Below are 27,990 nucleotides of genomic sequence, written 5' to 3' on the forward strand. Positions count from 1 at the left end.
CATTTCTTTATCTATTTATGTATTTATTTATTTATTCATTTATTTATTCATTTTCATAAATAATTTCTGCAGGTTTGGTCCTCCATAATTTTAACCCTTCAGGGTGTGATATTACATACAAACCAACATGGGTGATAAACTTTGACCTGTATATCATCTGTCCTCTACATGTGTGTGTGTGTGTGTGTGTGTGTGTGTGTGTGTGTGTGTGTGTGTGTGTGTGTGTGTGTGTGTGTGTGTGTGTGTGTGTGTGTGTGTGTGTGTTTAAGATAAAATAACATGAATAACATATCATTAATTAATTAAAAGAGGCTGATGAAAGTGGTGATATAATTTTAATAAGTATTTATTTCTATCTTCAACAGTAATATGCAGATTCTATTTTAATTTTTGTATAAATAAAAAAAATTGGGAAAGGTTATATTCTTAACATATTATTTCCTTGTGATTAGCCTAAATATTGCATTAGCATTTAATACAAAAAAAAAAAAAAAAAATGGAAAAAATTGTAACCAGGTGTGAGGTGAGAAGGTTTTTTTTGTTGTTGTTGTTGTCTTTGTTCAGAAACTTCTTTTTTTACCAGCTTAAAATATCACATACTGCTCATACATTCTTACTTCAGTAATCACCACAACAAAATATGAACCATTTGGTCATTTCGTTTTAGAAAGCATTCGTTTTAAACAACAGATTTAGCAACTTGGATGAGAGGTGCAGTGTCTTACTCTTATTTAAAAAAAAAAAAAAAAAAAAAAAAAATCTAATTCAAATACACCATCCCATATATGAAACAAAAATGGCAAAATATATATATTTAGTTTATGTAATAAATAAATAAGTAATTCAATATTTTAAACAATGTTAAGTTGTACTGTGTGACATAATTTTTTTTATTACCAATAAAGAAATTAATTGGTTGTATGTGTCATAAAAGGACCAGTTCCTTAAAAATAGCCCAATACATTACTCCCAAATAAAGATATTTACGTGTACTGGGCCTAATATTCTCTTTATCCTTTCTAACACTGCCATCTGGTGTTGAAATGTGAAAATTATTCTAGACGCATTAACTCAGAGAAAACGGATCATTTTATTCTAAATATATTCGTTTTGTGTTCACTCTGGCTACCGAATCCCCATCTATTGAAAAAAAAAAAAAAAACAATGTATAAGACCGAGTATCCGAGAAATGCTCCTTCTGCTAATTATATATTTTTTTTTAAATGACATAGGGGACATGAGTAAATACATGTTTAATACCCTCTCTTATTTAATCCATATATCTGTTTTCATGATCAATGTTCATCGTCAACCGGAAGTCCACGCGTGCTGTCTCAGCCCCTCCTCTCTCTTCCGCTCAGATGTCCTTGTAGCTATGGAAACTCATCAGCGGCAGCCAGCATCCTCCAGATTGTCCACCCCTTCGACTGGACAGCTAAGCTAAATTTGCACGTTAAATAATCGACTCAAAATGGCGTTCTGGCGTCAAACGCCTTTCTTGGTGCTCTTTTCCTGTCTGTGTGAGTAATATTTCTTTAATTGCTGTAAATGAGTGAGTAGTTGTTGTTGAATAGGCGTTCGTGTAAATCCGTGTGATGGCATCTCGCGCTGCTGCTTCTTTACTACCGTTAGTAGCCATTTACCGCCACGCTCAATTTTAGTGTAAACACAACTCGTGGCTTCTAGTATGGTGGCTATTTTATTCGCTATTGGAGTAATTGGTTTGATATCGCCCAGCAGTGGATTACATACAACGGATATATCTCAAAACACAATGAGCTGCCTCCTCTGACAGCGTTTTTGGGCGCGTTCAAATATGAACATCATGTTCAAGAATGCTGTTTATGTAGGCAGCGCACTAGGTGTTGAGACAGCTCTAGTTTGTATTCCTCAGCATGCTTCTCGTGTGTGATTATCTTGTGTTTATAGCCTAATTTAGAGGGGAAAAGAAGTACACTTTAGCATACTTTTATAAAGAGTACTTCTTATGGAAATTACTTACTTTAAAACAATTAAGTGCTAACTGAATGAAATGTTTTCAGATACTCAACAGCATGTTCTTATAATTAAATTAAAATGTATTATAGTTTAAATGTATATTAAATGCAATTATTTGAATGTAAGAGTGCTTTTTGACATACTTAAGTAAGACTTTCTCTTTATATGTAATTTTACCGAATGACGAGTATTTATGGTGAACTAAAATTTCATTTCATTTCTATTGAAACATGTAGGTCATAGTATGTCATGTATTTACATTTATTTGTAATTAATTACACATTTGTAATTGTGAAGTTGCATTTTAGTACATTTAAATTTAAATAATGAATAAACACTACAAGTACTTTACATGAGCTTTAGTGTTAGACATATGTTAGTATGTCATCGAAGTGTACCTGTTTAAATCACGACAAAAGATTATTAAAACAATGATTTAAAATGTACTTTTGAGTACATGAAATGAGATTTGGGTAACACTTTATTTTAATGTGTCCTTGTTACACGTTACATGTATTTACTATAGTAATAACTACAAATTAGGCATAATTGCATGCAGCTAACCCTAAACCAAACCCTAACTCTATAGTAGGTATATATGTAGTTAATTAATATTACTCAGTACTTATATATTATTACACAGTTACAGGGACACTTTAAATAAAGTGTAACCAAGATTTGAAGTGCACTGCAAGTGCACAGTCAGTACATTTAAGCACACTTCTTTTGTTGTATTATTTATTGTTGAATTATTTTGCTGTAGCTGGCATGTTGTTGAGGTATTGCAGGTCACATTTTAGATGGGACTCAACCTGATCTTTTCATTTTCATCTCAGCACAATGTGCCTTTGTGTAAGATGTGTGATGCGTGAAGAGGTGTAGCTACATTCATCTGCTCTTTGAATTCTCAAAGCTGCAACTGTTGGCCAAAGTGCCCTGAATATCAAACTACTTCTTTTGAAAGTAAAAAGGGCTCAACTTCAGCCTAATTTCACTTTGTCCAGTGACAGGGTCTTTGTAAATTAGTAAGTGCTGTCAGAACTGTGGAGAAGAGTTTTTGTAAACAGTCATGTGTTAAAGAATGTCTTAAGTCAAAGATCACACCGCCACCCCCTTCTCTCCCACTTATTTATTTTCCCATCTCTTTTTAGGTTGCTTTTGTGTCAGTTAGTTAGCCTATACAGTATGTCATTTGAAATGCTACAACAATCAGCTATTGTCTTGCTGAAGTAATTAACTACAAAATATGCCATTAAAACAACCTTCATAATTAACACAAATATTATAAAGGGGGCTTTTGTTATGTTGTTTAGAATGGAGATGCAGAATTGATTATGACTATTTTGCATAGATTTATTTTTTTTATTAACCCATTATGATAACAAAACAAATATCACAACATATGCATTATACTGTGTATTCAATCAAAACAAAACTAAATGAATCTTAAAATGCGTAGATTTGTTTTATACACTTACTCTTCCATCCTCCTTCGATTTTCCAAGTCTTAAAAGTTGTTGGCTGAAAAAAATAATCTTATATTTATGCATAAACATTCTTTTGTTGGATGTAAATAGGGACCTTGCTAACACGAATGCTTCTCAGTGGTGGATAATGTTGCTTGTCTGATCAGGAAATGTCAATAGCAGATGTAAAAATAGACCATGATGCATCATGCTATGGGAAAGTCAGACTTGGAGACGTCACCGGAAACCTTGAAGTCCTCCAGCTGTGGCAATATGATTCTTTGCTCTTGTCTCCCATAAAGTGCCTCTTTAAATGCGGCAGAATTCAGAACTGTCCCATGCGCATGTACAGTACATTCCTTGAGCCGACAGTCTAGGTGATGATAAAACAACACAGATGTTTGGCTTTTGTAACTATCTCATGCTTTGTAGAAGTCCATATGGCAAGATTTTAATCTGATGCTAAAGCCTCAGATTATCACATATGGATCACTGTAAATACACTCTGTGGATTTCATGAGATTATACGAAAGTGGAAAATGCATCTAGAAATAGCAAATGCCCCAAACCCCAAATTGTTTTCTCATGAGCAATGTCTATCGGGACTGTCAGGCTTTGCCAAATAGTTGCCTTTTCATTATGTCACATTGTCTGTCTTTTTTTTGCGTTGGTGCGGACAGATTGACACTGAAAAAACACACAGGCTCTTCTAAATCTGTCCATGTATTTTTAACAGAAATTTATTCAGCTCTGGGTACATTTTCCCCAAGACACTTACAAAGTTTATTCTTCCATTATGATTTCCATAAACATTACAAAAAGTTGAAAAGATTATCCACAGAAAGTCAGTCACCCTTTGTTGAAATTCAGAAGATTTTTTTCTTCGATGACATCTCAACTATCTTTGAAATACATAATAATTAAGATTATTATACATTTTTAGCAGCTGGGTTTTTTTTTTAAAAAGTTATTGACAGACTTTTTTTTTCTGTTGCAGGTAACAGTACAGCTTTTGCTGTAATACTCCGAACAACTGAAAAATCTGTGTGGGCAAATGAATTTGATTGTAAGTCTCATATGATGCTGTTTAATTAGATTACATCATTAATGTGTGCATAAATTGATCATACATATCTTGTTTCTTTAAAGCGATTGAATTGACCTGCTTGATAGAGTCCATTTCTACAAACAATCCCAGAATTGAATGGAAGAAAATTAAAAACGGTGTACCCAGCTATGTGTATTTCCAAAATAAAATTTCAGGTAACATATTCCTTCTCTCAGAAAATGACATAATTTAGTTGTTGACAGTATTTAACCCTACTGTAAACTAAGTTAAACTGAACTAAGCTGCGTTATGTTCTCAGGTGACTTGGAGCACAGGGCTTTGCTGAGAGAGCCTGCAAACCTTCTGATCCTGAACACTAGCAGATCAGATACAGCACAGTATCGCTGTGAGGTGGCGGCCATCGACGACCAGAAGCCCTTTGATGAAATACTTATCAGTCTCGCTGTTAGAGGTACTGTTGGAATAGAGTCTCTCAACATTCGAGTTTTAATCCATGGATATAGTTCTAAGTGATTTTACATTGAAGTGCCACATAAGAACAATGATTGGACTGTCTGGACAAAGAGGTTTCAGTGAACTTGAAGGCAAGATGAATCCGTTAAGCTGATTAAAACGATTCTTCTGGATTCAAATAAAATGTCTCCGATTATAATCGCGGTCTTGCTGTTTGGAACATAAAGCTGAGAGTGAATTTAATGCCATGCAGCGTTATGTTTAATGCGAATGCTGCTTTCGTTCTGCAGCTCTCTTAAACCTTATTTAAAGTTGGCATGAAATGAAAACTCACCTAAACTATTTTCTAAATGCATATTATAGATCTTATTGTGAACAATTCATCCATGCTTAGTTTTTTTTTTTACCTCATAATAATAATATAATAATACCTTTTATTTATAGGCGCCTTTCAAGGTACTCAAGGTCACCTTACAGCGTAATAACAAATCAATAAAATACAAAGCAATACAAAACACAAACATAAAAATCAAACAATTCCATCATTTTGGTGCTGCACAACTAAAAGTCCCTAGAACCAAAAGAACCCTAATCTATGTAAACACAAATAAACCGGAGCAGATGAGAGAAAATTCATATTCATTTTGATATTCTATTCAAAAATATGAAAAATTACAGATTGATTATTTCGCACTCCTGACATAAATATAGAAATGAATGTTAAGGTGATGATACACAGGGCAACTTTTTGAGCAATGTTGCTGGGCAATCTTGCAGAGCGATTGTTGCTTGGGCACTTTCCCATTGAAAATGGGCAATAAATTTCTATCTGGATAATTTAGATCGGTCGTGGGCCCTGTGTCTCATCTGGTTGCCCGTTGACAGCAACATTGCTCAAAAAGTTGCCCTGTGTATCATCACCTTTACTGCAACCTAGTTTTATCATAAACAGTGGTCAAATATTGAAGTTGGAATCTATAATCTTTCTAATGATACTCAGTTTGTCCAGATCAAGTAAGAGTGTGTTGTTTTAATGTGAGGTGAACCTAAAGGGGTTAAAGTTGCTGCCATAAGTGCACAAATATGACCAAGAGGTAAAATATAGATAATAAATAACTGGATTTTTCTGGTGAAAACATCTAAGTTGCCATATGAAGGACTTCTCCAATCATTTAGTTCGCTTAAACTCCACCTCTGCAGGCTCATGTTCATCTGCCTCCATTTTTGATAGCATTGGCCACATCATAAAAAATCCAATCAACAACCGATTCAAGTCCCCACGCTACATTTTTAATTTTTTGCCTTTTTTGTGATAATCCATTTCACTCTGATGTTTGCCACTATAGGGTGCTGCAGTGATGATGTATATTTGTAGGCCAACCGAAAAGTTAGCATAACCCTGGTTCCTCCAGAGAAAACCCCAATAGGATTTTCCATTGGCTTTTGGATTATTGCAGAAAACAAGAAAAAATGGCAGAAAGTTAGTGATTCTAGTGAAAGATCTGCTGCTGCTGCTACCACCATTTCATTGCCACTTTTAGACATTGTCTCTTCCATTTCTTGTTTTGGAAAAGGGTTTTAGTAATGAAAAATGGAAAAAAGCTGCTGCTTTGCTGTGGATGTGTTGCAGTGAAGCCAGTGATGCCCAGGTGTAGTGTGCCAGAGGCTGTTACAGTGGGTTCAAGCACTGAACTGCACTGCATTGAGAACGAAGGCTTTCCGCAGTCACAGTACCAGTGGTTCAAAAACAACGAGGAGCTGCCAGAGGACCCAAAAACCAGCAGCAAGTTCTACAATTCTACATACACCATGAACACTGAGACTGGTTCGCTGGTACGTGTTTTGTGCTATCATGCTAACAAAAACACCTCCTATTTTCTTTTTCAAAAACAGAGGCTTGGATTACGCTCTGTGCCACCAAAAGGGATTGCAAATATAATGATTGATTTCACATCGTTTTCTGGAGCACTTCCCCTTCAAAACAGATAGTCCAGTCCCCAATTATTTGCCTGTGTGACATTACAGATCACACAGTATCCAAACGAGCCTTTTTTGGAGCTTGATTAAATAAATGCTTTGTTTGTAATGAGGAGGACGTTTTATGCTATGAAACTTGCAGGATGTTTTAACAGTATAAAGACCTCTTATGTTTCAAAAGGTCAAGGCAAATTTGATTTCTCAAGTCATGAGCTTTTAAATAAACTTAAAATGAATGTTAGTCATTTACAGGCTGATTTTCTTAAAGCACCAAACTGGGGTAGGAGAAAGTCATTTAATACTGAAAAAAACATTGGCTTTAAATAAAATAATAAAAATAAAATATTTTTTCAATAAATACAAGAGGCTTAGGGTAACATGTCGTTGATGTTTTTTTTATGGCCAATCATCAATTTTTTTTATTTTTTTTACAATTATGTTGTATTTTACTTGTTTTTACATTAACTGTGGTTTTGCTAATTATATGACTTACGTTTGATCCACAGAAATTCCGGTCGGTGAAAAAAGATGATGCGGGTGAATATTATTGCCAGGCCAGAAATGAGGCAGGGTGGTCAAAATGCAGTCCACAGCCCATGGAAGTGTGTAAGTGTGGCCCTTTAAATATGCTGGTCAGTAGTTGCACTAGTGATTGAGCTTTTAATAGTATAATTATTTATTCACAATACATCTCTTTTCCATACACTGACAGTTCATTTTGACTATATCTATCAAGCTCCCAAAAACACCAAGTGTATATAAAATATAGAAGTATAAAAAATAGTTAATAATTAGCAGAAGACATTGAATATATTGCTAGTATTTTTTTGGGTGAGCTATTCAAACACATGATTTCTTTCTAGATGATGTGGACATTGTGGGGATTTTCCTGAAGGTGTTAGGTGGAGTGGCAGCATTTTTCTTTGTCATTGTGGGAATCTGTCAAATTTCGAAAAGTGGCTTATGTTCCTGCAAGGATCACAGGGAAACCAAGTGAGTAAAACCCATAACCACAAAATGAATGCACCAGCATCACCATAAGTGCACTAGAAAGATCATGCGTCATCTGATTTGATCTGGCATTTCATACACTTTTGCTAAGATTACAATGCTCTGTTTCATACAGTTACAAAGTACCCCAACATGACAATAGGATGGACTACACCAGTCCAGATGAGGTGAGTCCTTGTGGATTTGTGACATAATAAATCACTACAGATATCATTTTCATGCATTAGTGCATGTTTAGAGGCTGTACTCAACACTTTGCAGTGTTCTTACAAGGATGGATGGAATATCATCCAAGATTTGGTGGTTTATCTTCTCAGATTACACTGCAGCGTTTCTCTCACTGCAGATATTTTGTTTTTATTAATGGAAGCAAAGCTCAAAGTGGTATTAGTGCAATCCTCAAAATAATCCCTCGGTAAAATCTCTGCATGGAAAAAAATATTCGACTGGATTTTAACTACAAATCCTTTGTTTGCTCACTGTTTTTCCTATCACTGTTTTTTCTCAGGGACATTTCCGCCACAAGTCCTCCTTTGTCATATAAAATCAAAGATGAGGAGACGAGCGCTTCAGCCGTGAAGGCCTTGTGAGCCGACCTCTGAACTGTCAAACTGTGCATTTTATGCAGAGGTGCGACTTGAGCTTCATGGCTTGCCAAAGTTATTACAAAAACGAAAACTACTGTGTTAAACAGGGAGTTTTTACTCCCATCCTTTTGATTTAAACAAACAGGAATCGAACACAGTTTTACTTAAAACTCCACAGTTTATATATAAAAATTACATTTTCAACTGATCAGATTTATAGCTTCTACATGCATCTTGTCAAGTAAAAAAATCATTGTTTCAATGAATCAAAAAGGACTGAACTTAAAGATGAGTTTGTTGAGTCTTTCCAAATACTTGTGAATTTTTGAATGTCAGTGACAGACTTGAAATGAGGCTAATTATTATTATTTTTTTGTTATGGTAGCAAGGCCTAAATTGCATCCAGGTGCTGCTGTATTTTTGCCCCAGAGTAGTCAACACAAAATACCAGTGCAAGAATTTATGCGTCTTCAAGGTAAATATTTTATTTCCCACTGGAAATATAGCGTGTGACTATGTGAAGAACCCTGTCAGTGTAAATGTGTACAATGCCATGCCAAGACTGTTTTATCTGGGTCACTTTTGATAAGAGGATTTTATGTGTTAGTGTTTTAGTAGTAGTTATTTAGTTCATGAACTATACATTTGTAGCATTTTAGTTTGAGATTTGACCAAACATCTCCGTGAAGTCAGTAGACTTAGTCGTGAAAGATGATTCATTTACTTGGTTTCATTTTTAAAATATTCCTCTAGATACAGATTATGCACTTGTGTTTTTTTCAGAGTGCCATTTCTGTGTTTAAGTGACCTTCAATACTTTATAATTGTTTTATACGTTTTGGACATATTGTCCAGGTTTTTTTACTTTTTTTGTGTTTTTGTTTTAATCTATTTATAATATCTGCATACATCGTAGTTCACTTCTTAGAGTAGTAGTTAGATAGACTGTGGGCCGTGTCACATGAATAAAAATGATTGTGGAAGCAATCAACATTGTCTATCCTTGGATTTTGATTTTTAAAATGTAGCAATTGGACCATCAAATTTACTTTGTTTTTAAATACTCGCAGTGGAACTTAGCTTGATGAACAAGAAATAAACTCATTATTTTCATCTTTCTTCCACTTTTTGTAAGTAATTTGACGCACTATGACAATATATAGTCTTCCTCATGGCATGTCCCACTGTCAAAAACAACCGTTTATAGAAAAACAAATGAAAAAGAGAGCCTGGGTTCTGTCATTGTACTTTATATGTGATGCAGCTGAATTTAATAAAAGAGTCTAATTTAATGAATAGGCAAATATAATGGATATGCCTATGCAAATTTACCTGTCCTATCAGAACTGATTGGTGCCAGATACTGTATATTCCAATATGTAAACAAATGTAATGACAGTATCTCCTATAGAATTATTCAAAGTGTTTGATGGCAAAACATTTCAATGTACCTGTTTTTTGTTGTTGTTTTTTTAAAGCACAGTATTCTACAATTGTTTACCTATTCATACTATTGGGTGCCAGTCAATGGGCAGACAGAATCTGATTTGGTGTAGTTGCGCGGTCAATAATAAACCCAGGTGATACTCAGCCACATGTTTCCAAATAATTCTGTATTTGAATTTACTATAAAAAAAAAAATAACATAGAATGAAATATCTGACATTCCAGCAATGGTTAGATGTTGAATGTATATCCTTACTATTTAAAGTTACACTGCAAAAATAATAATAATAATTTTCTTAACCAGTATTTTTAAAATGTTTTTTTTTATTGTCATAGGCAAAATGTATTTTCTTGTTTGAAACATGAATCGCAAGTTTATGCATAAAAAAAGCCAAGAATTATTTGCAAATTGCGAAATAAAAATAATCAAAATTCAGGAAAACAAGTCTTGCACAGTTTTGCTTGTCAAGTAAATTCATATTGTTTTAAGTATGTTTAGATATTTTTTTAATGTAAAACAAGAAATACTGATTAAGATTTTTGGTAACACTTTACAATAAGGTTCCTTTATTAAACATTAGTAAATGTATTAACTAACATGAACTAACAATGAGCAATACATTTACTACTGTTTTTGTTAATCTTTGTTAATGTTAGTTAATGAAAATAAAGCTGTTTATTGTTTGTTCATGTTAGTTCACAGTGCATTACCTAATGTTAACAAGATTTTAATAAAGTATTAGTAAATGTTGAAATTAACATTAACAAAGATGAACAAATGCTGTATAAGTGCAGTTCATTTTTAGTTATGTTAACTAATGTAGTTAACTAATGAACCTTATTGTAAAGTGTTACCAGATTTTTTTTTTTGCAGTGTATTATAAGAAAAATTGTCACATGTTAAACTGTTGTCCAGTTATTTTGTAAAGTGTGGTTTGTGTGATGTGAAATGAAAACATTATTAGAGATGAAATTCCATTTGAATAGCATTATCACTGAGATGTTTAATTCTCTATGCCACTACACTATTGTACTATCAATACTTAATCCATTATATAATGCTTAGATTATAATATTCTCAGGTACAGTTAAAGGAAGTGACCATGTATGTATACAGTTCATGTGGTCATGTAATCAGTTCCCTTTTATTATTGTTATTTAATAATAAAGAAAAACTTATACTAATTAATCTCATCCTTCTTGTTTCCCAATCTCAGAACTGCTATTAAAAAACTTTTATTCTGAAATAAATCCAAACTTTTATTTTGAAATGACACCTAGAGGAACCGCCAGGAAGTGCGGGAGTTGTTTTATGGCCAAATATCCTTCCTCATTGCTTGTCCTGCGTGAATTTAGCTACTATAATCGAATCAGGCAGAAATATGCGTCTGGTTTCGAGCTCAAAATATTGATATTTCGATTTAATCGCGAATATTAAACAACCAAATAGCGCATGCACTTGTTTTTGAAGGTTACTTGGTAAAAGGTATCAGAGCGATAGAGAATCGCACAGCCACCTGTAGCTGAGCGCGGCTGTCAATCAATCAGGTGATCTATGATCGAACAGCAGTGACAGCAAACGTCCATCAGACATGAGCTTCTTCGGCTTCGGACAGACCGCCGACATCGACATCGTGTTGAATGACGCCGAGACCAGGAAGAAAGCTGAGCACAAAACTGAAGATGGGAAAAAGGACAAATATTTCCTATTCTATGACGGTGAGACTGTAAATGGGAAAGTTAACGTGACTCTCAAAACTCCTGGAAAGAGGCTGGAGCACTATGGGATCAAAATCGAGTTTGTCGGGCAGATTGGTGAGTTTGTCGGTCTGTGAATGGACGTTTAGAAACAGTCCTAGTGTTATACATTATGTCAACTTGTCCTGTGATTCACAGAGCTGTACTATGACAGAGGGAACCACCATGAGTTTGTGTCACTAGTGAAGGATCTTGCTCGACCTGGTGAGCTTTCACAGTCTCAGACCTTTGACTTTGAGTTCACCCATGTGGAAAAGCCCTATGAATCTTACACTGGCCAGAATGTCAAACTAAGGTAAATCTATGAATTGCTTCTTTTCTAAAGTTACTAATCTATCAGAAACCCTTTGGTGAAACTGGAGCTTGGAGTGAAACTGTAAACACAGAACATTTGGGGAAATATTACAATATTCATACATTACAACAGTATGAATCGTATATGTACAGTGTGTAGTGTACTTTTTGGAGGAACAGAATATACTCGAATTTCTTGGTTCTGTTTAGATACTTTCTGCGAGCGACAATCAGCAGAAGACTCAATGATATCAGTAAAGAGATGGATATTGTAGTGCAGACGCTGTCCTCATACCCAGAGCTCAACTCCTCCATCAAGATGGAAGTTGGAATTGAAGATTGTCTCCATATTGAGTTTGAATACAACAAATCCAAGTAAGTTTCCATGCTGAATAACATTAACATAAGTAACCCCTAAAAATGTTTATATATATATATAAACATTTTTAGGGGTTAATTATGTTAATAAATATATATATGTGTGTGTGTGTGTGTGTGTGTGTGTAATTTTAATAATTATATATTTTTTAAAACATTGAAAAGCAAGCTTGCACAATGCTTTATATTATATATAGCACATTTTATGATATAATTTACAATAGAATTTTGTATTTTGTAAAATAATAATATATGAGCTTCATAATATAATTATATTTTGTTCTTTTTTTTATTATTATATTTTGTCAAGTAATTAACCCTCTGGTGCTGCTCGTGTGGCAGTCAAACATATTCAATTGTTTCAATAACATTTTAGTTCGATAATTTGTTTATTTAATATTTTGTATTTTTAGGGGATTTGATGGTACTAAATTATATTTATGGAATAGTTATGATCCATTTATTACGTGTTAATCACTTTTTGAGCATAGACTTGAACATTTAATTACTTAAACTGTCGCAAATCTTGAATGCTTTGGAGCAGACTTAAGTTTGGTCTCTTTTTAAAGAAGACACATGGCAGATTATTGCTGAAGTGAAAAAAGTAATAGAAGCTAAAATTTATTACCGGTATAATGAAAAATGCACAACAAAATTATGAAATATATATTTTGCAAAACATGTTTTACTCTAAAACTATGAGAAAACCAAAGCCATAAATCTAAACAAGTTTTGCTCCAAATTTGAGGTTGATATCTCAGAAAATGAGCTTTCAGTAAGAATTTGTTTGTGCGCAGTACCAAACGTTTCCACTAGATACAATTCATCTCCCATTCATTTCCAATGCGTCATTTTTGACTGTGAAAATTACAAGCGTGACAATTTTTTTCAGGACCATTTAACCTTTTTGTCCATGATTATTTTGTTCGCATAGCACATGCTAAAACCTTTACTAAGTTTTGTACCAGTCTGATGAAGTAAAAAATTCTAAAAAACCAAGTTTAAAATTTTGTGTCAAAAGCACGAGAGGATAAAAATAAAGCTTGTAATATGTGCTTAAAGGAGCTGTATGTAAGAAATGTATTTCAATTAATCATAAAATGGCCCTGATATGTCACTAGACATTAAGAAATCATGTTCATTTCAAATACTTATGTCACTGACAACAGTAGTCCGGCCAGGATATTGTCATTTAAAAAGTGAAGTTGCAGCCCTCAACTGATGTTGATGTTGTCATCTTGTGTTTTGGCCTGATGCACCACCCTCCACCTATCTACCAATCACGAAGTCAGTAGTGTTTCGGCATCCGGGTTGCCAGCTCTGCTCTAGTTACCACAGCTGCAGCTACAAACGTTTGTGCTGGATATATCTGCAGCATATCTGGCAACCTCGAGTCAGGGGGGAGGGGGAGGGGATACACCGCTCTACAGTAATTTGAAAGTGATTGCAGTACCAGTTTTGGCCACAATCTTACATACGGCTCCTTTAATAAATAAATAAAGATTCAAATTAAGCTTGTAATGTATGCTTAAGTCTCAATGCAAAAGAATATTGTCATAAAGGGGCTATTTTTATTCAAAATATCATTTCGTCTTTTATTTAATAAATAAGTACAGAAATGAGTTATTTTTGTTACAGTCTGTTCCAGTTCCATTTTCCAAATCTGTCCTGTTTAGGTACCATCTGAGGGATGTTATCGTAGGAAAGATTTACTTCCTTCTAGTGAGGATAAAGATTAAGCACATGGAAATCGATATAATAAAACGGGAAACGACTGGAACAGGACCCAGTGTGTACCACGAAAATGACACCATCGCCAAATATGAGATCATGGATGGGGCACCGGTGAGAGGTAAAGCCAAAGTCTTGATCTGTATTACATTATGATAATATATAGTCATCTTTTGTGGCTTCTATTCTAACACTTTTATCAAATGTATTATTTTCATACACGCTTAACAAGGTTATGGCTTTGCTCCGTTATTCTTTCCAGGTGAGTCGATCCCCATCCGCTTATTTCTCGCTGGATATGAGATGACCCCCACCATGAGGGACGTCAACAAGAAGTTCTCTGTGCGTTACTACCTGAACCTAGTGCTTATAGATGAAGAAGAGCGACGATACTTCAAACAACAGGTCCGGGATTACACATAATGGAACATATTACATATTTCTTCCATCCGTCTTGAAGTATAAGTTAAATATGATTTAATTCCCAATAGGAGATCACACTCTGGAGGAAAGGAGATATTGTGAGGAGAAGTATGTCCCAACAGGCCACCATTGCCTCCCAGAGGTTCGAAGGATCATACACTGAAACTGCATCAGCACAAGCCAAAGAGGAGAATAACTAAACACAAGACGATGTACGTGCCCTCAACAGTTCAAACGAACCTCGTTACGTCCAAATAATGTTTTATAAGTCTTGAAGGAATTAATGTGACAGGTGACGTTTGCTGAGAACAAAAATGAGAATCAAGCTTGTAAAAAGCAGTCTAACTACTTAAATGTGTATAGATTACAAAATTATTTTTTTATTTCTCTTTCCAATACTGCGTACGTTTTCTTTACACAATAGTGACCAACCGTTTTGAAATGCCAGAAACGATCTTTTCACGTGTCGGCCACTGTTTTCGTTCTATTTGTGAGCCTCAATACATTCCTCTTGTTATGCTCAAATTTTTCTCAAGTCTAGTGCACTGAAAAGTCAGAATCTAGCTTCTATACTTTGTGCTGTTAATCGAGCCCAAAATGAGATTTACTGTGAGCTTTTGTGTTATAAATCTAGCGCTTCATGTACTTTTCATAGAGTTCTGCACAGTATTATTCTGTCATTTAGGGTTTTACGAATGAAGACCTCCATAGAAATGTGTAACAAGGGAACATCTTGTCAACTAACTTATGCAAGGCAATGCCTTTTGTCTTTTTCATGAATATTTTTATTGTCGAAATATCTTTTGATCTGTCATCTTAAGTGTTTATTTCCTATTAAAATGAATCAATTATCATGACGGCAGCACAGTGCCAGTATTCTCAACAGTGCATTTAAATGCTGGAATAGAGAAAATTCTTTATGTGATTGTTTGCTACGCATTTTTAAAGTGACTTTTCTATTCTTACATGTGTATGTTATTCTATTACTAAATATGTGTTTAATGGCATATTAGCTGTTCAGGTAATAAGGTATGACTATTAACCATGAAAAAAAAAAATACTTCTGCAAAAGCCTCATTTGATCAGCCCTATTGTAATAAAATTTACTAACCTCTGCATTCAAGATGATTTCCCTTTTTTTTCTTCAAAATTAAAATAAACTGTGATAACTGACTTCTCAAAACTGAAGTGAAATCTGTATTATGAAGTGGTCTGAAGGAGGCAAAAGCACAAATATTTTAATAACAAAATACTTGGAATGTTTTATTTACTCATTTGAGCACATGGGAGAAAACACTTTCATGACGATCTTCATATTGGATCTTCATTCTCCAAACTCAGGACAAAGTCAAATTCCTCTGAAAATAAAACAAAACTACATTAATTATAAGCTAACAATTATATTAAAGCTACTTTTTACAAATACATATATTTGAACAGCTGGAAATATATGTGGATTTAATATACCGGTATATATAATTTATATTTAGCTAAAAGTTATATTTAAGATTATTATATTGTTATTTTTTAATTGTTACAATTAAATATATTTTACATTTATAATCACATTTTAAACAAATGCTACACTACATGAAAATGAGAATATGCAGTGTTTTACTTATGCATAATAAATGAGCTGGTTTGGTGTGTATTAAATATAAGTAACCTGCAGTGAGGGGCTGAACTGATAGTCTGGCCCTGGTGAAGAGGGCCATATCTTTCAGAGGGCCACCCTTAGCTTTATGTTGCAAGTGATATTTCTTCAGCTCAGCCAGAGAGATGAAACGCTTGGCCATCCTTTCAAACTGAACATCCACCTATACCGGGTTAATCAGTGGTCAGTTTTGATGGCAAAAATAGAAATATTATGTCTTTTTGTGGTTTATGTAAAGACACACCATACTCCATTTAGGGTTGTCTGCTTTGCTGGAGGGGTCGTAATGAACATCTTTCTTATCAAACTGCGTATGGTCTACATAAGCCTCCTTTACGACCTGTAAGAAATAATTCATAAAATGGTTCTCACTCACTGTTATTATGTATGTGGTAAAAATGTTAAGCTTCCATTGAAGTGGTGACTCACCTTCATGAGGCCAGCGATACCTGGCTCTTTGCAGTTACTGTGGTAAAAGAAAGCCTGCTGGCCCACCTTCATATCTCTCATGAAATTACGTGCCTGAGGGGAAAAGTCTTCAGCATAAGTGATCGTTCTGCATGTGCTTCTTGATAAACATAATGTTAAATCAGTCTACCTGATAATTCCTCACTCCATCCCAGCATCCCGTTTGATTGGGAAGCGCTTTTAGGTCCTCAATTCCAAACTGTAGTTGGAGTTGACAAGATGTTATGTTATAGGCTAGCACCACTTCACTTCACAGTTATTTAATTAGGTTTACATTCACCTATTAACATCACTTAAAAAATCTATCAAAATTCTCTTCCAATCAAAAAAAGACTTTTAAAATATCCCTCATTACTGATTTATTTTATTTATTTTCTAAATTATTGTACACTTCCACCACATAGGAAAACATATTTTTTCACAATATCGTATGTCACAATCATGGTCACAATGCAACAATATGTATGGCATTGTAAAGAGTGCTGTATTTTGAGATCAGTATCATGTTTAGAACCGACATAAAAAGTAGAAATTAGATATTAAGTCATAATGAGATAAGTCATATGCCCTAATTATGGCATCAAACGTCAAAATATAACATCCTAAATCATATTTTTGATAGAAAGTCGAAATGGTCATAATTATAAGTTAAAAGTCGAGATTTTATCTCAAATTATGACCTTTTAATCTCATAATTATGATAGGAAAGTCAAGATTTCTGTAGTTCTCTGCAATGTTGTATTGTTATTGTTGGAGTTAACTTAATAATAATAATAATAATAATAATAATGAGAGATTTACCTTCACGTCCACTCCATTTTCAATTCGACTCTCAGGTTCAGACTTCATCAGCCAGTGGTTGTATGATGCTTTGCATGCGTCATCATTTTTATTTTTCTCCACATCATTTTTTACTGCTGCTGACCTTTTTCTTTTGCCAGTTTTGAGTTGTGCAACATCATCAGACTCCTTATTGTGTTGGGCGTCTGCATCAGCTTAAACAAGAAGCAATTAATTATTTAAAGTGATGACTTGTCTCGCATAAAACTATAAAACGATGCAACCCTTACATTAAGTAGATTACTTACTGTGTTTATTAGATTTGGCGCTGCTTCGTGTTGTTTTCTTGGGTGGCATGTTTCACTTGCAAAGCGAGCGAGGAAACACAAGCACTCGTGATAAAACAGCGCCCTTGCAGATCGCATGCGGTCTGGAGAATCATAACTCTGTTGGGATTTAGTCTGCTTTTATTTAAACCCCAACTCGGAATGCGGGGTAAAAATAGATCCTTAATAACTATTAAAACTGATTGCAACTTAAATTTAATAACTTTCTAAATTGTACCTAAAATTGCGTTAATGCTGCGCATACATGATCCACATGAAGCTATCTGTTGAAGTTGAACTACAAGTCCAGTCTGTTTAGAACTTCATTACCCATCATCACCGCGGCGATTGGACGCGTCACTGAACCAACATGGCGGCGGCTAGGGCACTCGTAAGAGGTGTCCGATTGGGCATATATAACATCGGTAGAAGTCACAGTTTAATATTTAACAGTGTACAGAGAAGAGGAATAGCAGCGTGCATTGATCGTAAGTCAAATTATTGAAAGACCGTGATAATAATAACAATGTTTCTTGAGAGACAACCACAGAAACAGTCAGTCATTTAGGACTGCTAGAGTGGATGTACTGTATGTTTTAAATACTTTTTATTGAACTAGTAAGATCTAATGTAGATTTTAATCAGTTTAATCTCTTTTTTGATTATATGTCAAATTTGGTGCAAATGTTTGATTTTGAACCTCTGTCGATGGCCTAATTTTTCTGTTGAGATGGAGTCACAGATTGAAAGTTTGAAAAGGGGGTCTGTCTATACCTGTCTGATTGTATAATGCATTAAAATTTCATTTTAGTTTACTTTTTTTTTTTTTGGTTTAGTAAACTCAGTTGTGCAGGCTTGTTGAGTCAATATAATGCTTCATTAAACGTCAATGTTCCTGGAGTTTCAACATTGACAGTTTACTGAAATTGTACAGTAATATGTAAAATGTACACAATTTTGTTTATTATATTTAGCTATGTTATAAAATTTGAATAGCAGATAAATGCAAATTTAAAAAGTTCGATCGCCATTAGATTGCTTTTAATGCGCTCAACCAATCATATTTGGGGGTGGGTGTCGAGCGCAGTTGATTGGCTCACATCAGACGCCGTTTCCTTTGATCCGTGCTGATCATGTATCTCATTACAACAGATGCTAATAGTACATAAACTACACAATTAACAATTACACACGTACTATATATATATATATAATACTGTATATATGCTGTATAAATGCACACACTGCATTACTTCCACAGCCTCTATAGGTCTCTCAGATGAACAGAAAGAGTTTCAGAAGGTGGCATTTGACTTTGCCGCCAACGAGATGGCACCACATATGGCGGAGTGGGACCAAAAGGTAACTTGAACATCTGAAAATATTGTTTATACATCACGCTGAAACCTTACTGTACATTTAAACACAATTCATATTTTCACTTAGGAAATATTCCCCGTGGATGCCATGAAGAAAGCCGCCCAGCTGGGATTTGGTGGGATTTACGTGAACCCTGATGTTGGGGGCTCTGGACTGTCTCGTCTGGACACCTCTATCATATTTGAGGCTTTATCCACAGGCTGTGTCAGCACTACCGCTTATATCAGTATTCACAAGTGAGTCTGCCCTGCCACACACGCGCTATAAATGTCCCTACTAGCTTACTTATAAAATACTTTAAAGTCGTTTTTGCCTCGTAATAATACATAATGTAGGAACAAATTTATTTTTATATAAAGTAGCACATGTGCTTGCATCTTGTTTTCCTTCTTCTTTGTGGTTCATTGGGCTTTACATAGTGTTTATGGGTTGTGTTTAGCATGTGCGCCTGGATGATAGACACATTTGGAAACAAGGAGCAGAGGGAGAAATACTGTCCTGATCTCTGCTCTATGCAGAAATTTGCCTCCTACTGTCTCACAGAACCTGGTAAGTTCAAAATAAAAAAATCCTGTATTCCTTTGTGGGCTATATCAGTGTTATCCTTAACCAGAATGACTTAATTCAAAATTAAATGAAAAATAAATATCAGATGAAAAACCTAAAAATGTTGCCTTTGCAACTAACTGAAATTATGTTTTTAGTACTAAAATTACTAAAGATTATATATATATATATATATATATATATATATATATATAATAAAAAATAATAGAGAATAATAATAATAAAAATGGCAAAAGCACATGAAAATTACTAAAAAAATTAATCTATACACATACACCAAAAGTGATGTCCAGCCTAGGAAAATTTACATCTTTACATATATACTATAGTATATATATTGATGTCATATTTTTAACCTTTTTTTCTTTTCTTTCCAGGTAGCGGGAGTGATGCTGCTTCTCTTTTAACCAGTGCGAAGCTCAAAGGAGATCATTATATTCTGAATGGCACCAAGGTACATGGAGAAATGATTGAGACATTGACAAAGATCTCCATGCAGCTTCCCAACAGTTTTCCATGTCTCCCGTCAGGCGTTCATCAGTGGAGGTGGAGACACAGATGTGTACGTGGTCATGTGCAGGACAGGTGGGAAGGGACCTAAGGGGATCTCCTGCCTGGTGGTTGAAAAAGAAACCCCTGGACTCAGCTTTGGCAAAAAAGAGAAGAAGGTAATGGACGTTGTCAGCCTAAACCATGGGTGTCCAAACTCGGTCCTGGACGAGTAAAAAAAAAAAACGTTTTATTTAAACCCAGTGACTTTCAAAAGAGTGTTAAAGGTTGTCCAGCAGGTGGCAGAATTTAGTTATTTATTTATAAACTGCAGGTAGGATGGAACTCCCAGCCAACCAGAGCCGTGATATTTGAGGACTGCGCTGTCCCAGTGACCAATCGGCTTGGAGCAGAGGGGGAGGGCTTCAGCATTGCCATGAAAGGCCTAAATGGAGGCAGAATTAATATTGGTGAATTGTTTCATAACTTTGATTTGAAACCTTTTTGATATCCTATTTATTTTAAGCCTTTTTTTTTGGTGACTGTTTAATGCAAGTGCTCTTGTACCCACAGCTTCTTGCTCTCTTGGAGCAGCTCATGCATCTGTGCTTCTGGCTCGAGATCACATGTGTGTGCGTAAACAGTTTGGAGAAACACTATCGAACAGCCAGGTACCAGCTGATCTATCTAGCACTGATCTTTCGAATAGGTCTCAGTCATAAATAGGAAGGTGTAATGGTTGCCCGTGTTCAGTTCCTGCAGTTTAAGCTGGCTGAGATGGCCACTAAGCTGGTCGCCTCTCGGCTGCTGGTGCGTCAGGCGGCGTTGGCTCTGCAGGACGGCCGACCGGACGCGGTCTCTCTCTGCTCAATGGCCAAGCTCTTCGTGACAGATGAATGTTTTTCAGTAAGTGTACACACACATTGCTCGTCACCTGAGTGCTGTTGTAACACAAATACGTAAATAAGTCTTTTTGTGATCCTCTCTTTTAGATATGTAACCAGGCCTTACAGATACATGGAGGTTATGGTTACCTAAAGGACTATGCAGTGCAGCAGTATGTCAGAGACATTAGAGTACATCAGATATTAGAGGGTAATGACTTTTTTATTTAAAAAAAAGTAACTGAATAATATCATTTAACTACATGTACTTTCCATAGGGTTAGAGTTTGTATTATTGTTTGGTTGCATGTAATACATGTATACTACATGTGTAACAAGGACACTGTAAAATAAAGTGTTATCATTTAGTAGTACTCATAATTAGTTGTAATGTATATATTAATATTGCATACTAATACATATAAATCTTTCTTTAAATAATACAATTTTTAATTTATTAATATAATTTATTATTGTTCTATATGGGGTTGGGAGGAATGCAGTATTATTTTCGTGATCACTTTTCATTTAACATTGTTTTTTTCTTTTGTTTAGGTACAAATGAAGTGATGAGGATGATCATTGCGAGAAGTTTGCTCACTGAATCATGATGTTCATGAATGGAATGGATTTATATACAGGACTGTATATCCTACATGTGACTATGGAGATTACTGATCTTTCACACTCCAGTATCTGTTGATTTTAATTATGAGCTGTCGACTGTATTTTATGTGGAAAGTTCAGAAAGTTTATGCCTTAAACACATGAATTAGTAAATCCAGATTACAGTGTTTATTATAATAACACACTGAGAAATTAAGTTTGTTTAGGGTAAAAATTCTGGCAGGTTACATTTACAAAAGTTACTGAAACACTACTTGAAATCATAATTGTGACAATTTGTCAATTTATGTACAAATGGATATCAGATATTCAATAATATATTCAATATTCAATACTTTTTATCACAGACAGCTTTCTTTGTGAGATCATTTTCAAAGCACAGGTCATCAAATAACAATTCAACTGTGGCTTTATAATGTTTGTCCTCATTACAGAGTATAGAAATATGATCCTCATGTAATTTTTAAAATGACTGTTGTATCTTCTATTAAACTGTCTTGTGCTTCCTGTGAAATAAAATTGTTTTGATGAAGCTTTCCACAAAGGCTGTTTGGGTTTCACCTGAAAATCTTTTAGTGGATGTCTTCTCAGCATGAGTTTATAATGCTCTCATATATTAGATAAGAATTAAAACACTGTTCATACCTATATTACAAAGGTTATAGACCTTATGTAGCCACGCCCCTTTTCAGCGCTGCGCTCGTTGTCTTTTGACTTCCGGTCTGTATTTTCACAGCGATTTTGCACGTTTATTAATGAACGGCTCGTTTTAAAATCTTCCCGGTCGACTGACATTTGTTAAGTCATCTGCTTTAAACATTACAGTCCTCATGATAACTTTCGTTAACTTTACATTAAGTAAATCCACTTCAAAAGCTAATTACTCCTGGACAGCGATGCCATAGAAATATAATGTTACAGAGAAAACGGAAGTTCAAAGTAAAGACAATATTCTAAAGATGGCGGCGCCCTCATTGATCTGGCGCATAAGGTCTATAATATCTTCAACTCCTCATTAAAGTAGTATTGAAGTACAAAAGTATGCTTAGGTTAAAAAGTATTTTTATTGGCTCAAAAATTAAGCAAGCATAGAGATGCAAAAGAAGTGTCTGAGGAGATTAAACAAGTGGACTAAAGTGAGACACTTTCATGTCTGTTTGGTCTTCAGGGAAGTACGTTCCCTCCACTCTGCCGATGAGGTGCTGAATTGTTCACCTGGCTTTTGAAGAAAAAACGATTAATGAAAAATGCTTGAACATCACATCTAGTTTACTGAGGTTTAAATACACACCTAAGCTAATTTGCATATGTTTTCTGGATGTGCTTCTCCCTGTAAGTGACAGGAAACTTTGATCGCACCAATCAGCAGAAAAACCATGAAGATTCCCATCAAAACTCCACCAAATGCTCCACTTCTTCCCGCATGTAGAATAGAACGGCATGTCAAATGATGTCAGAGGAGCAGTGTGTGTGTGTGGTACTCACAGGTCGCACTGAGGGTTATGTTGCACACTTCCTGACATGTGTAGTGTGCGCAATTTCAGAGAACAGGTGTGCTGATCTGAAGCACAAATGAGACATGAGTTTTAGTGATCAATTTAAACAATTGATACACTAGAGAAAGGTGGCTGATAACATGGTGACCTTATGCGCCAGAGAAAGAAGCGCAAATCTTTAGAATTTTGTGTTTGAACTTCAGTTTTTTTGGAAGCTCTGTATGTTAATATTGAAGAGTAATTGGTGAATATAATATTATTATAATAAATATTTATAATATTTTATACATATTTATAATATTTTTATTTTGTCTTTATGTATATAAGTACCATATTTCGGGGTTAGTGGCATAAAAAAGTTTGAAAACCCACGGTATGGGCCATCTTACATAGCGCAGTGAGGTTGATGAGACGAGTGAGGTGAGATGAGTCGTTTGGGTTGTGACCTCATGTACAGTATAATTAAAAGTAATTGTGTGCACATCCCACCTTCTGGCAGGTGCAGGACAAAATAAACTAATAAAGTGAAAAAAAGGTGATGTCTGCAACACTGATCTTTGCTCCCATATTTAATAAAAAATGCAACGTTTTGACCCTACTGGGTCTTCTTCAGGCCTGAAGAAGACCGAGTAGGGTCGAAACATTGCATTTTTTATTAAATATGGGAGCAAAGAGCAGTGTTGCGGACATCACCTTTTTTTGACCTCATGTACAGCCAGCATCAGATGAATCGGCACTGATACTCCTGATGGAAGCGACGCCTGACACTGGAGGGTTCTGCACAAAAGCAATCTTTCCGTCCCAAGAGTTCACCAGTACTGTACTGGTGTAACACCCTACCGTTGAAGTACAGCAGCTGTGTCAAAAATGACATTGAGATCAACAGACTGGTGGTTTGACTCTGAATATTCCCATTCTCACCCTCTTGGCTAGGACAGCAGGAGTTCCTGGAGAAGCGTAACGCCACTCTATGGCGAAGCCCTCTGAGATGTGTGTATTATATGTGCAGGTCAGCTCAGCCGACGAACCCAACCGTACAAACACTGAGGGCTTTACCACAACCGCATGCCGTGACCTCACTACATCTACACAAAGGAAACATCTGGAGGTTATGCTCTACCTTGAGAAACCTTAATACTTACATCCACTACTACAAGTATGTACAACATACACTACAAGAGTTTGGGGTCAGTAAGGCTTTAAAAGAAAAGAAAAAATTAGTTACTTTTATTCAGAAAATATGCATTTAATTGTCACAAGTAAACAGTAAATGCATTTATAATGTTACAAAAGATTTATATTTCAAATCAATTCTGTTATTTACTCTTCATGAAAGAATCATGAAGAAAAAAAACCCCAGCACAAATGTTTTCAACATTGATAATAATAATAAGCAGCAAATCAGCATATTCGAATGATTTCTGAAGGATCATGTGACACTGAATAATGCTGAAAATTCAGCTTTGCCACCACAACAATAAATATGTATTAAAATGGAAAACAGTTATTTTTAATTTTACTGTATTTTTTATCAAATGCAGTCTTGGTGAGCATTAGAGATTTCTTTTAAAAAACGAATTAAAACATAATCTAATTATAAACCTATTTCAATTCCATATGGAATTACTCACCAAAGTACTGGAATACAAACCATGTTGTGTGGACAGTGTGACCAAATGCCATTTTGCTTTTAACATTGTGTTGTCCCTGCACTGAGAGAAGGAGCAGCTCATAACTGTTCGGCCTTGACTAACAGAAAGCTCAACAATGTCCAGACTGTGCTTGCAAAAAAGGGAGGCATGCAGGTGTGGCGCCCCTTTTTTCCTAAAAATGGTTAGAAAAACCACCAATGAAAGTAACCTATTCCATAGCTTAGACAACCAATGTTGTTCTGAACCAATTGTATTTTATTTTATACTTACTCCTAAAGAAATGTTGCTTCCTATTGTGTTAACAAGAAAAATACAATTTTGTTATGGCCATTATAGAAATTGGGGGCTCGTCCGGGATCTAAACTTGAGCTCTCTTGCACACAAAGCATGAAAAAAAAAAATGCTGCAGCCAAAATTAAGTTTGTTAATACAGTTTAACAGGGTCAATCAAATGCCACATGAAAGAACTATGCTTGTTTTAATCAACTGTAATGTAAAATTCTGAACAATGTTTTACAATGCAATTTTGTATTGGTTTAATAAGCTGAACATAAGTGATCAAAACATGTACCACAACTTGAACCTCACTGATGCATTTCCACTCCAAGCCTTTGTCTTACCTCTCTGCTTCCTTCATGTGGACAGTTACAGCATCATAATGCGTTCAATTCTATATTATGCCAATTTTAAAAGAACAAAATGAGTGAAAAAGGCCTAATAACAGAGTAGACAACCACATTATTCAAAGCACAGAGAATAACATCCCGCATTAACACAAATATCAAACTATCAAAAATTATAATACATTGCTTCCAATATTCAAGTCATTAAACCACAAGGCTAGTTTTTCATATATTATCATGTACACATGAATGAATAAATCTACCACTTCCATGTAACTTACATGATCAAATCATAACTTAAAGAGTCCTTCTTGCTCCAGTAAACAAGCACTGCAGTTTCTGGCATTTATTTGTTTTAAACTCTAAATCATAAGACATTTTAAGACAGCATTTTCATGGGCATTCATTTTATTTTCCATTTTAAAGTCATCCCTTTTTTCTCACCGAAGCTATAAATTCCTCTGAACGGCCAGACATTTTTAAATATGAAAATAAAAGCACTGCTCTTTAGAAATCTGTCAACTGCTTGACAGAAGAAAAAAAAGAAGAAAACTCCTGAGAGAAACGGAGGCACAAGAGGCACAATAACAGCCGACGCTAAATTTGTGAACTATTGAAACCATAAATTTAAAAGAATGACTAAATAACTGGATAAATCTGAATCCATAAACACAACTGTTATAAACAGTGGAACATCATCAGTGATATCTGCATCCCTTCATAACATCAGGTATTATAAATGTATAATAACACTGTAAAGTTGACAAAATAAATGAAAAATACTGTTCTTGGTCAGTGTGACGATTCGAAAAGATGACGAGAACACATCAAAACACAAATTACGCTCAGTAAAAAACACATAGAATACTTTATAAAACAAAGGTGTTTTTGACAGATAACTATATTTGACTGTACTTTATTCTGTATAAAAACTAAGCCAAATTTTGTTATATTTATAGCCACCTTTGTTAAACTCTCCATCATAAGTTTTGTAAGTCACATTACACCAGTGAGCCTGCGTGGTTCTGGGTGGGCACCATGACTGGCACCGCCCCCATGCGGGACAGAGTAGCAGTGTTTATAGGCATGTTGAGTGGGCACGGGGCCTGCGGCTGCGGGCCCTCAGTCCTGTGTGCGGAGGAGCTGTCGGGACTGTGATGGCGATGGTGGCGGAGCGTGTGATTGGGTGTGCTGCTGACGTTGTATCCGGGCAGGCCGTGGAGTGGGTTGGGATCCCCTGGGCGGAGGCGGTAAGTGGCTGTGCTACCCGAGGTGGTGAGGATGGAGGCAGTGTCCAAGGCACCTGGGGGGTATGGGTAATGGTTGTTTTGGAGTGGATGTTGAGGGTCCTGTGCTGGAGGGCTGGTGGCTATGGAGGACAATGTGCCGTTCTTTGATATGATGTCTGATCCTGTGCCACTTTTAGCCCAGGAGACGCGTTTCGGGGCCTGTGCGTCTTCCCTAAAGCAATGGAAAGCAGATACTGTCATACACACATCTAACCCGTAGCATTATGACAGTGGTGAACGAAGTACACAAATCAAGTACAGATCTCATATAAAATAACACTCCAGTATAAAATACAAAAGTACTGATTAATGAATCATGTTTATTTATTCTAGCCAACATTAGTCAGACTAGTCATTATTTAGTACTAATAAAATATTAGTGCAGACATTTAATATGTATTGAGCTGCAAATAAGCAAACATATTTATCACCAAAACTTATTATACACTATTAAACCTTTAAACTTCAATGTACTAAAATATCAGTTTAAGTTACTGATAATACAAGTGTACAAACAAGTTAAATAATATACATTTAGTATCTTAAAATGAGGAAAAACTAAATTTGGGTAAATATGTGGTGACAAATAGTATAAAAATACAATGTACAGATTGTCGTCAAGTAAAAAAAGTTTGATATTACACTTTGGAATGTACTGAAGTAAAAGTTTCCCGAAATAAAAACACTGATAAAGTACAGATACTTGAAAAATGTACTTATGTACATGAATTAAGTAAAAGTATTCCGTTTCTGTCCAGCACTGTATTATGAAGAAATATAAGACTGGCTCTTACTTGATATCATTGGCTATCTCATCCTCAGTGTCATGATTTCTCCTCAGGATAAAGATCAGGAATAAGACGAGAGCCATCAGACCCACCACAGACCCCACCGTGGCCCCCGCGATGACCCAAACATTGTTAGCTGCGGCCACACGAGGAACAATTCAGTTACAAATACAGAGAGTGTGGAAATCGCCAATATTAAATGTGACTGACACTTACGTGTGGAGACCTCTAGATTGATGTGGCAGCTGTCAGTTCCAGCCGTGTTGCTGGCACGGCAAATGTACTTGCCGGACATGCTTTTGGTGAGGTTGCTAAGTCGAAGGGTGCCCTGCCTCTCATCTGAAAACAGAATCCATCATTCACACTGCCATCACTG

The 27,990-nt window shown here is 35.3% G+C and overlaps 5 protein-coding genes across 7 annotated transcripts in view; 3 read left to right on the forward strand and 2 right to left on the reverse strand.

Moving 5' to 3' along the window:
- Positions 1-1,344: 1,344 nt before the first annotated feature.
- On the forward strand, positions 1,345-9,548 carry jam3a (junctional adhesion molecule 3a). The gene is made up of 9 exons (XM_084127101.1): positions 1,345-1,520; positions 4,462-4,530; positions 4,614-4,727; positions 4,832-4,984; positions 6,617-6,819; positions 7,470-7,569; positions 7,827-7,956; positions 8,090-8,141; positions 8,483-9,548. Exons 1-9 carry the CDS (start codon positions 1,472-1,474, stop codon positions 8,516-8,518), a joined length of 906 nt encoding a protein of 301 aa, XP_083983227.1. The 5' UTR covers positions 1,345-1,471; the 3' UTR covers positions 8,519-9,548.
- Positions 9,549-11,292: 1,744 nt separating this feature from the next.
- Positions 11,293-15,764, forward strand: vps26b (VPS26, retromer complex component B). The gene is made up of 6 exons (XM_084127410.1): positions 11,293-11,822; positions 11,904-12,060; positions 12,270-12,434; positions 14,114-14,289; positions 14,431-14,573; positions 14,660-15,764. The coding sequence occupies exons 1-6, from the start codon at positions 11,600-11,602 to the stop codon at positions 14,789-14,791; spliced, it is 996 nt and encodes a 331-aa protein (XP_083983536.1). The 5' UTR covers positions 11,293-11,599; the 3' UTR covers positions 14,792-15,764.
- A 63-nt stretch (positions 15,765-15,827) lies between these two features.
- On the reverse strand, positions 15,828-17,939 carry thyn1 (thymocyte nuclear protein 1). 2 transcript variants are annotated; one of them, XM_084127412.1, is made up of 7 exons: positions 17,802-17,939; positions 17,515-17,708; positions 16,844-16,912; positions 16,675-16,767; positions 16,490-16,585; positions 16,258-16,396; positions 15,828-15,949 (listed from the first exon to the last, which is right to left on the reverse strand). In XM_084127412.1, exons 1-7 carry the CDS (start codon positions 17,848-17,850, stop codon positions 15,903-15,905), a joined length of 687 nt encoding a protein of 228 aa, XP_083983538.1. In that variant the 5' UTR covers positions 17,851-17,939; the 3' UTR covers positions 15,828-15,902. The 2 variants fall into 2 exon arrangements, with proteins under 2 accessions (XP_083983538.1, XP_083983537.1); XM_084127411.1 differs by having other exon boundaries at positions 16,258-16,408.
- Positions 17,940-18,093: 154 nt separating this feature from the next.
- Positions 18,094-22,310, forward strand: acad8 (acyl-CoA dehydrogenase family, member 8). The gene is made up of 11 exons (XM_084127409.1): positions 18,094-18,307; positions 19,081-19,181; positions 19,266-19,435; positions 19,639-19,748; positions 20,144-20,220; positions 20,297-20,434; positions 20,590-20,725; positions 20,829-20,926; positions 21,009-21,161; positions 21,248-21,350; positions 21,695-22,310. Exons 1-11 carry the CDS (start codon positions 18,190-18,192, stop codon positions 21,748-21,750), a joined length of 1,260 nt encoding a protein of 419 aa, XP_083983535.1. The 5' UTR covers positions 18,094-18,189; the 3' UTR covers positions 21,751-22,310.
- Positions 22,311-25,373: 3,063 nt separating this feature from the next.
- The window catches only part of esamb (endothelial cell adhesion molecule b), a 38,151-nt gene continuing 35,534 nt past the window's right edge, over positions 25,374-27,990 (reverse strand). For both annotated transcript variants that reach the window (XM_084127367.1, XM_084127366.1), the window contains 3 exons: positions 27,831-27,953; positions 27,621-27,750; positions 25,374-26,998 (listed from right to left, as the gene is read on the reverse strand). In XM_084127367.1, coding sequence (XP_083983493.1) covers positions 26,539-26,998; positions 27,621-27,750; positions 27,831-27,953 — 713 coding nt within the window. In that variant the 3' untranslated portion in view covers positions 25,374-26,538. The remainder of the gene's footprint in view (positions 26,999-27,620; positions 27,751-27,830; positions 27,954-27,990) is intronic.

The sequence above is a fragment of the Abramis brama genome, assembly GCF_963993115.1.
Source record: "Abramis brama genome assembly, chromosome: 10".
NCBI lineage: Eukaryota > Metazoa > Chordata > Actinopteri > Cypriniformes > Leuciscidae > Abramis > Abramis brama.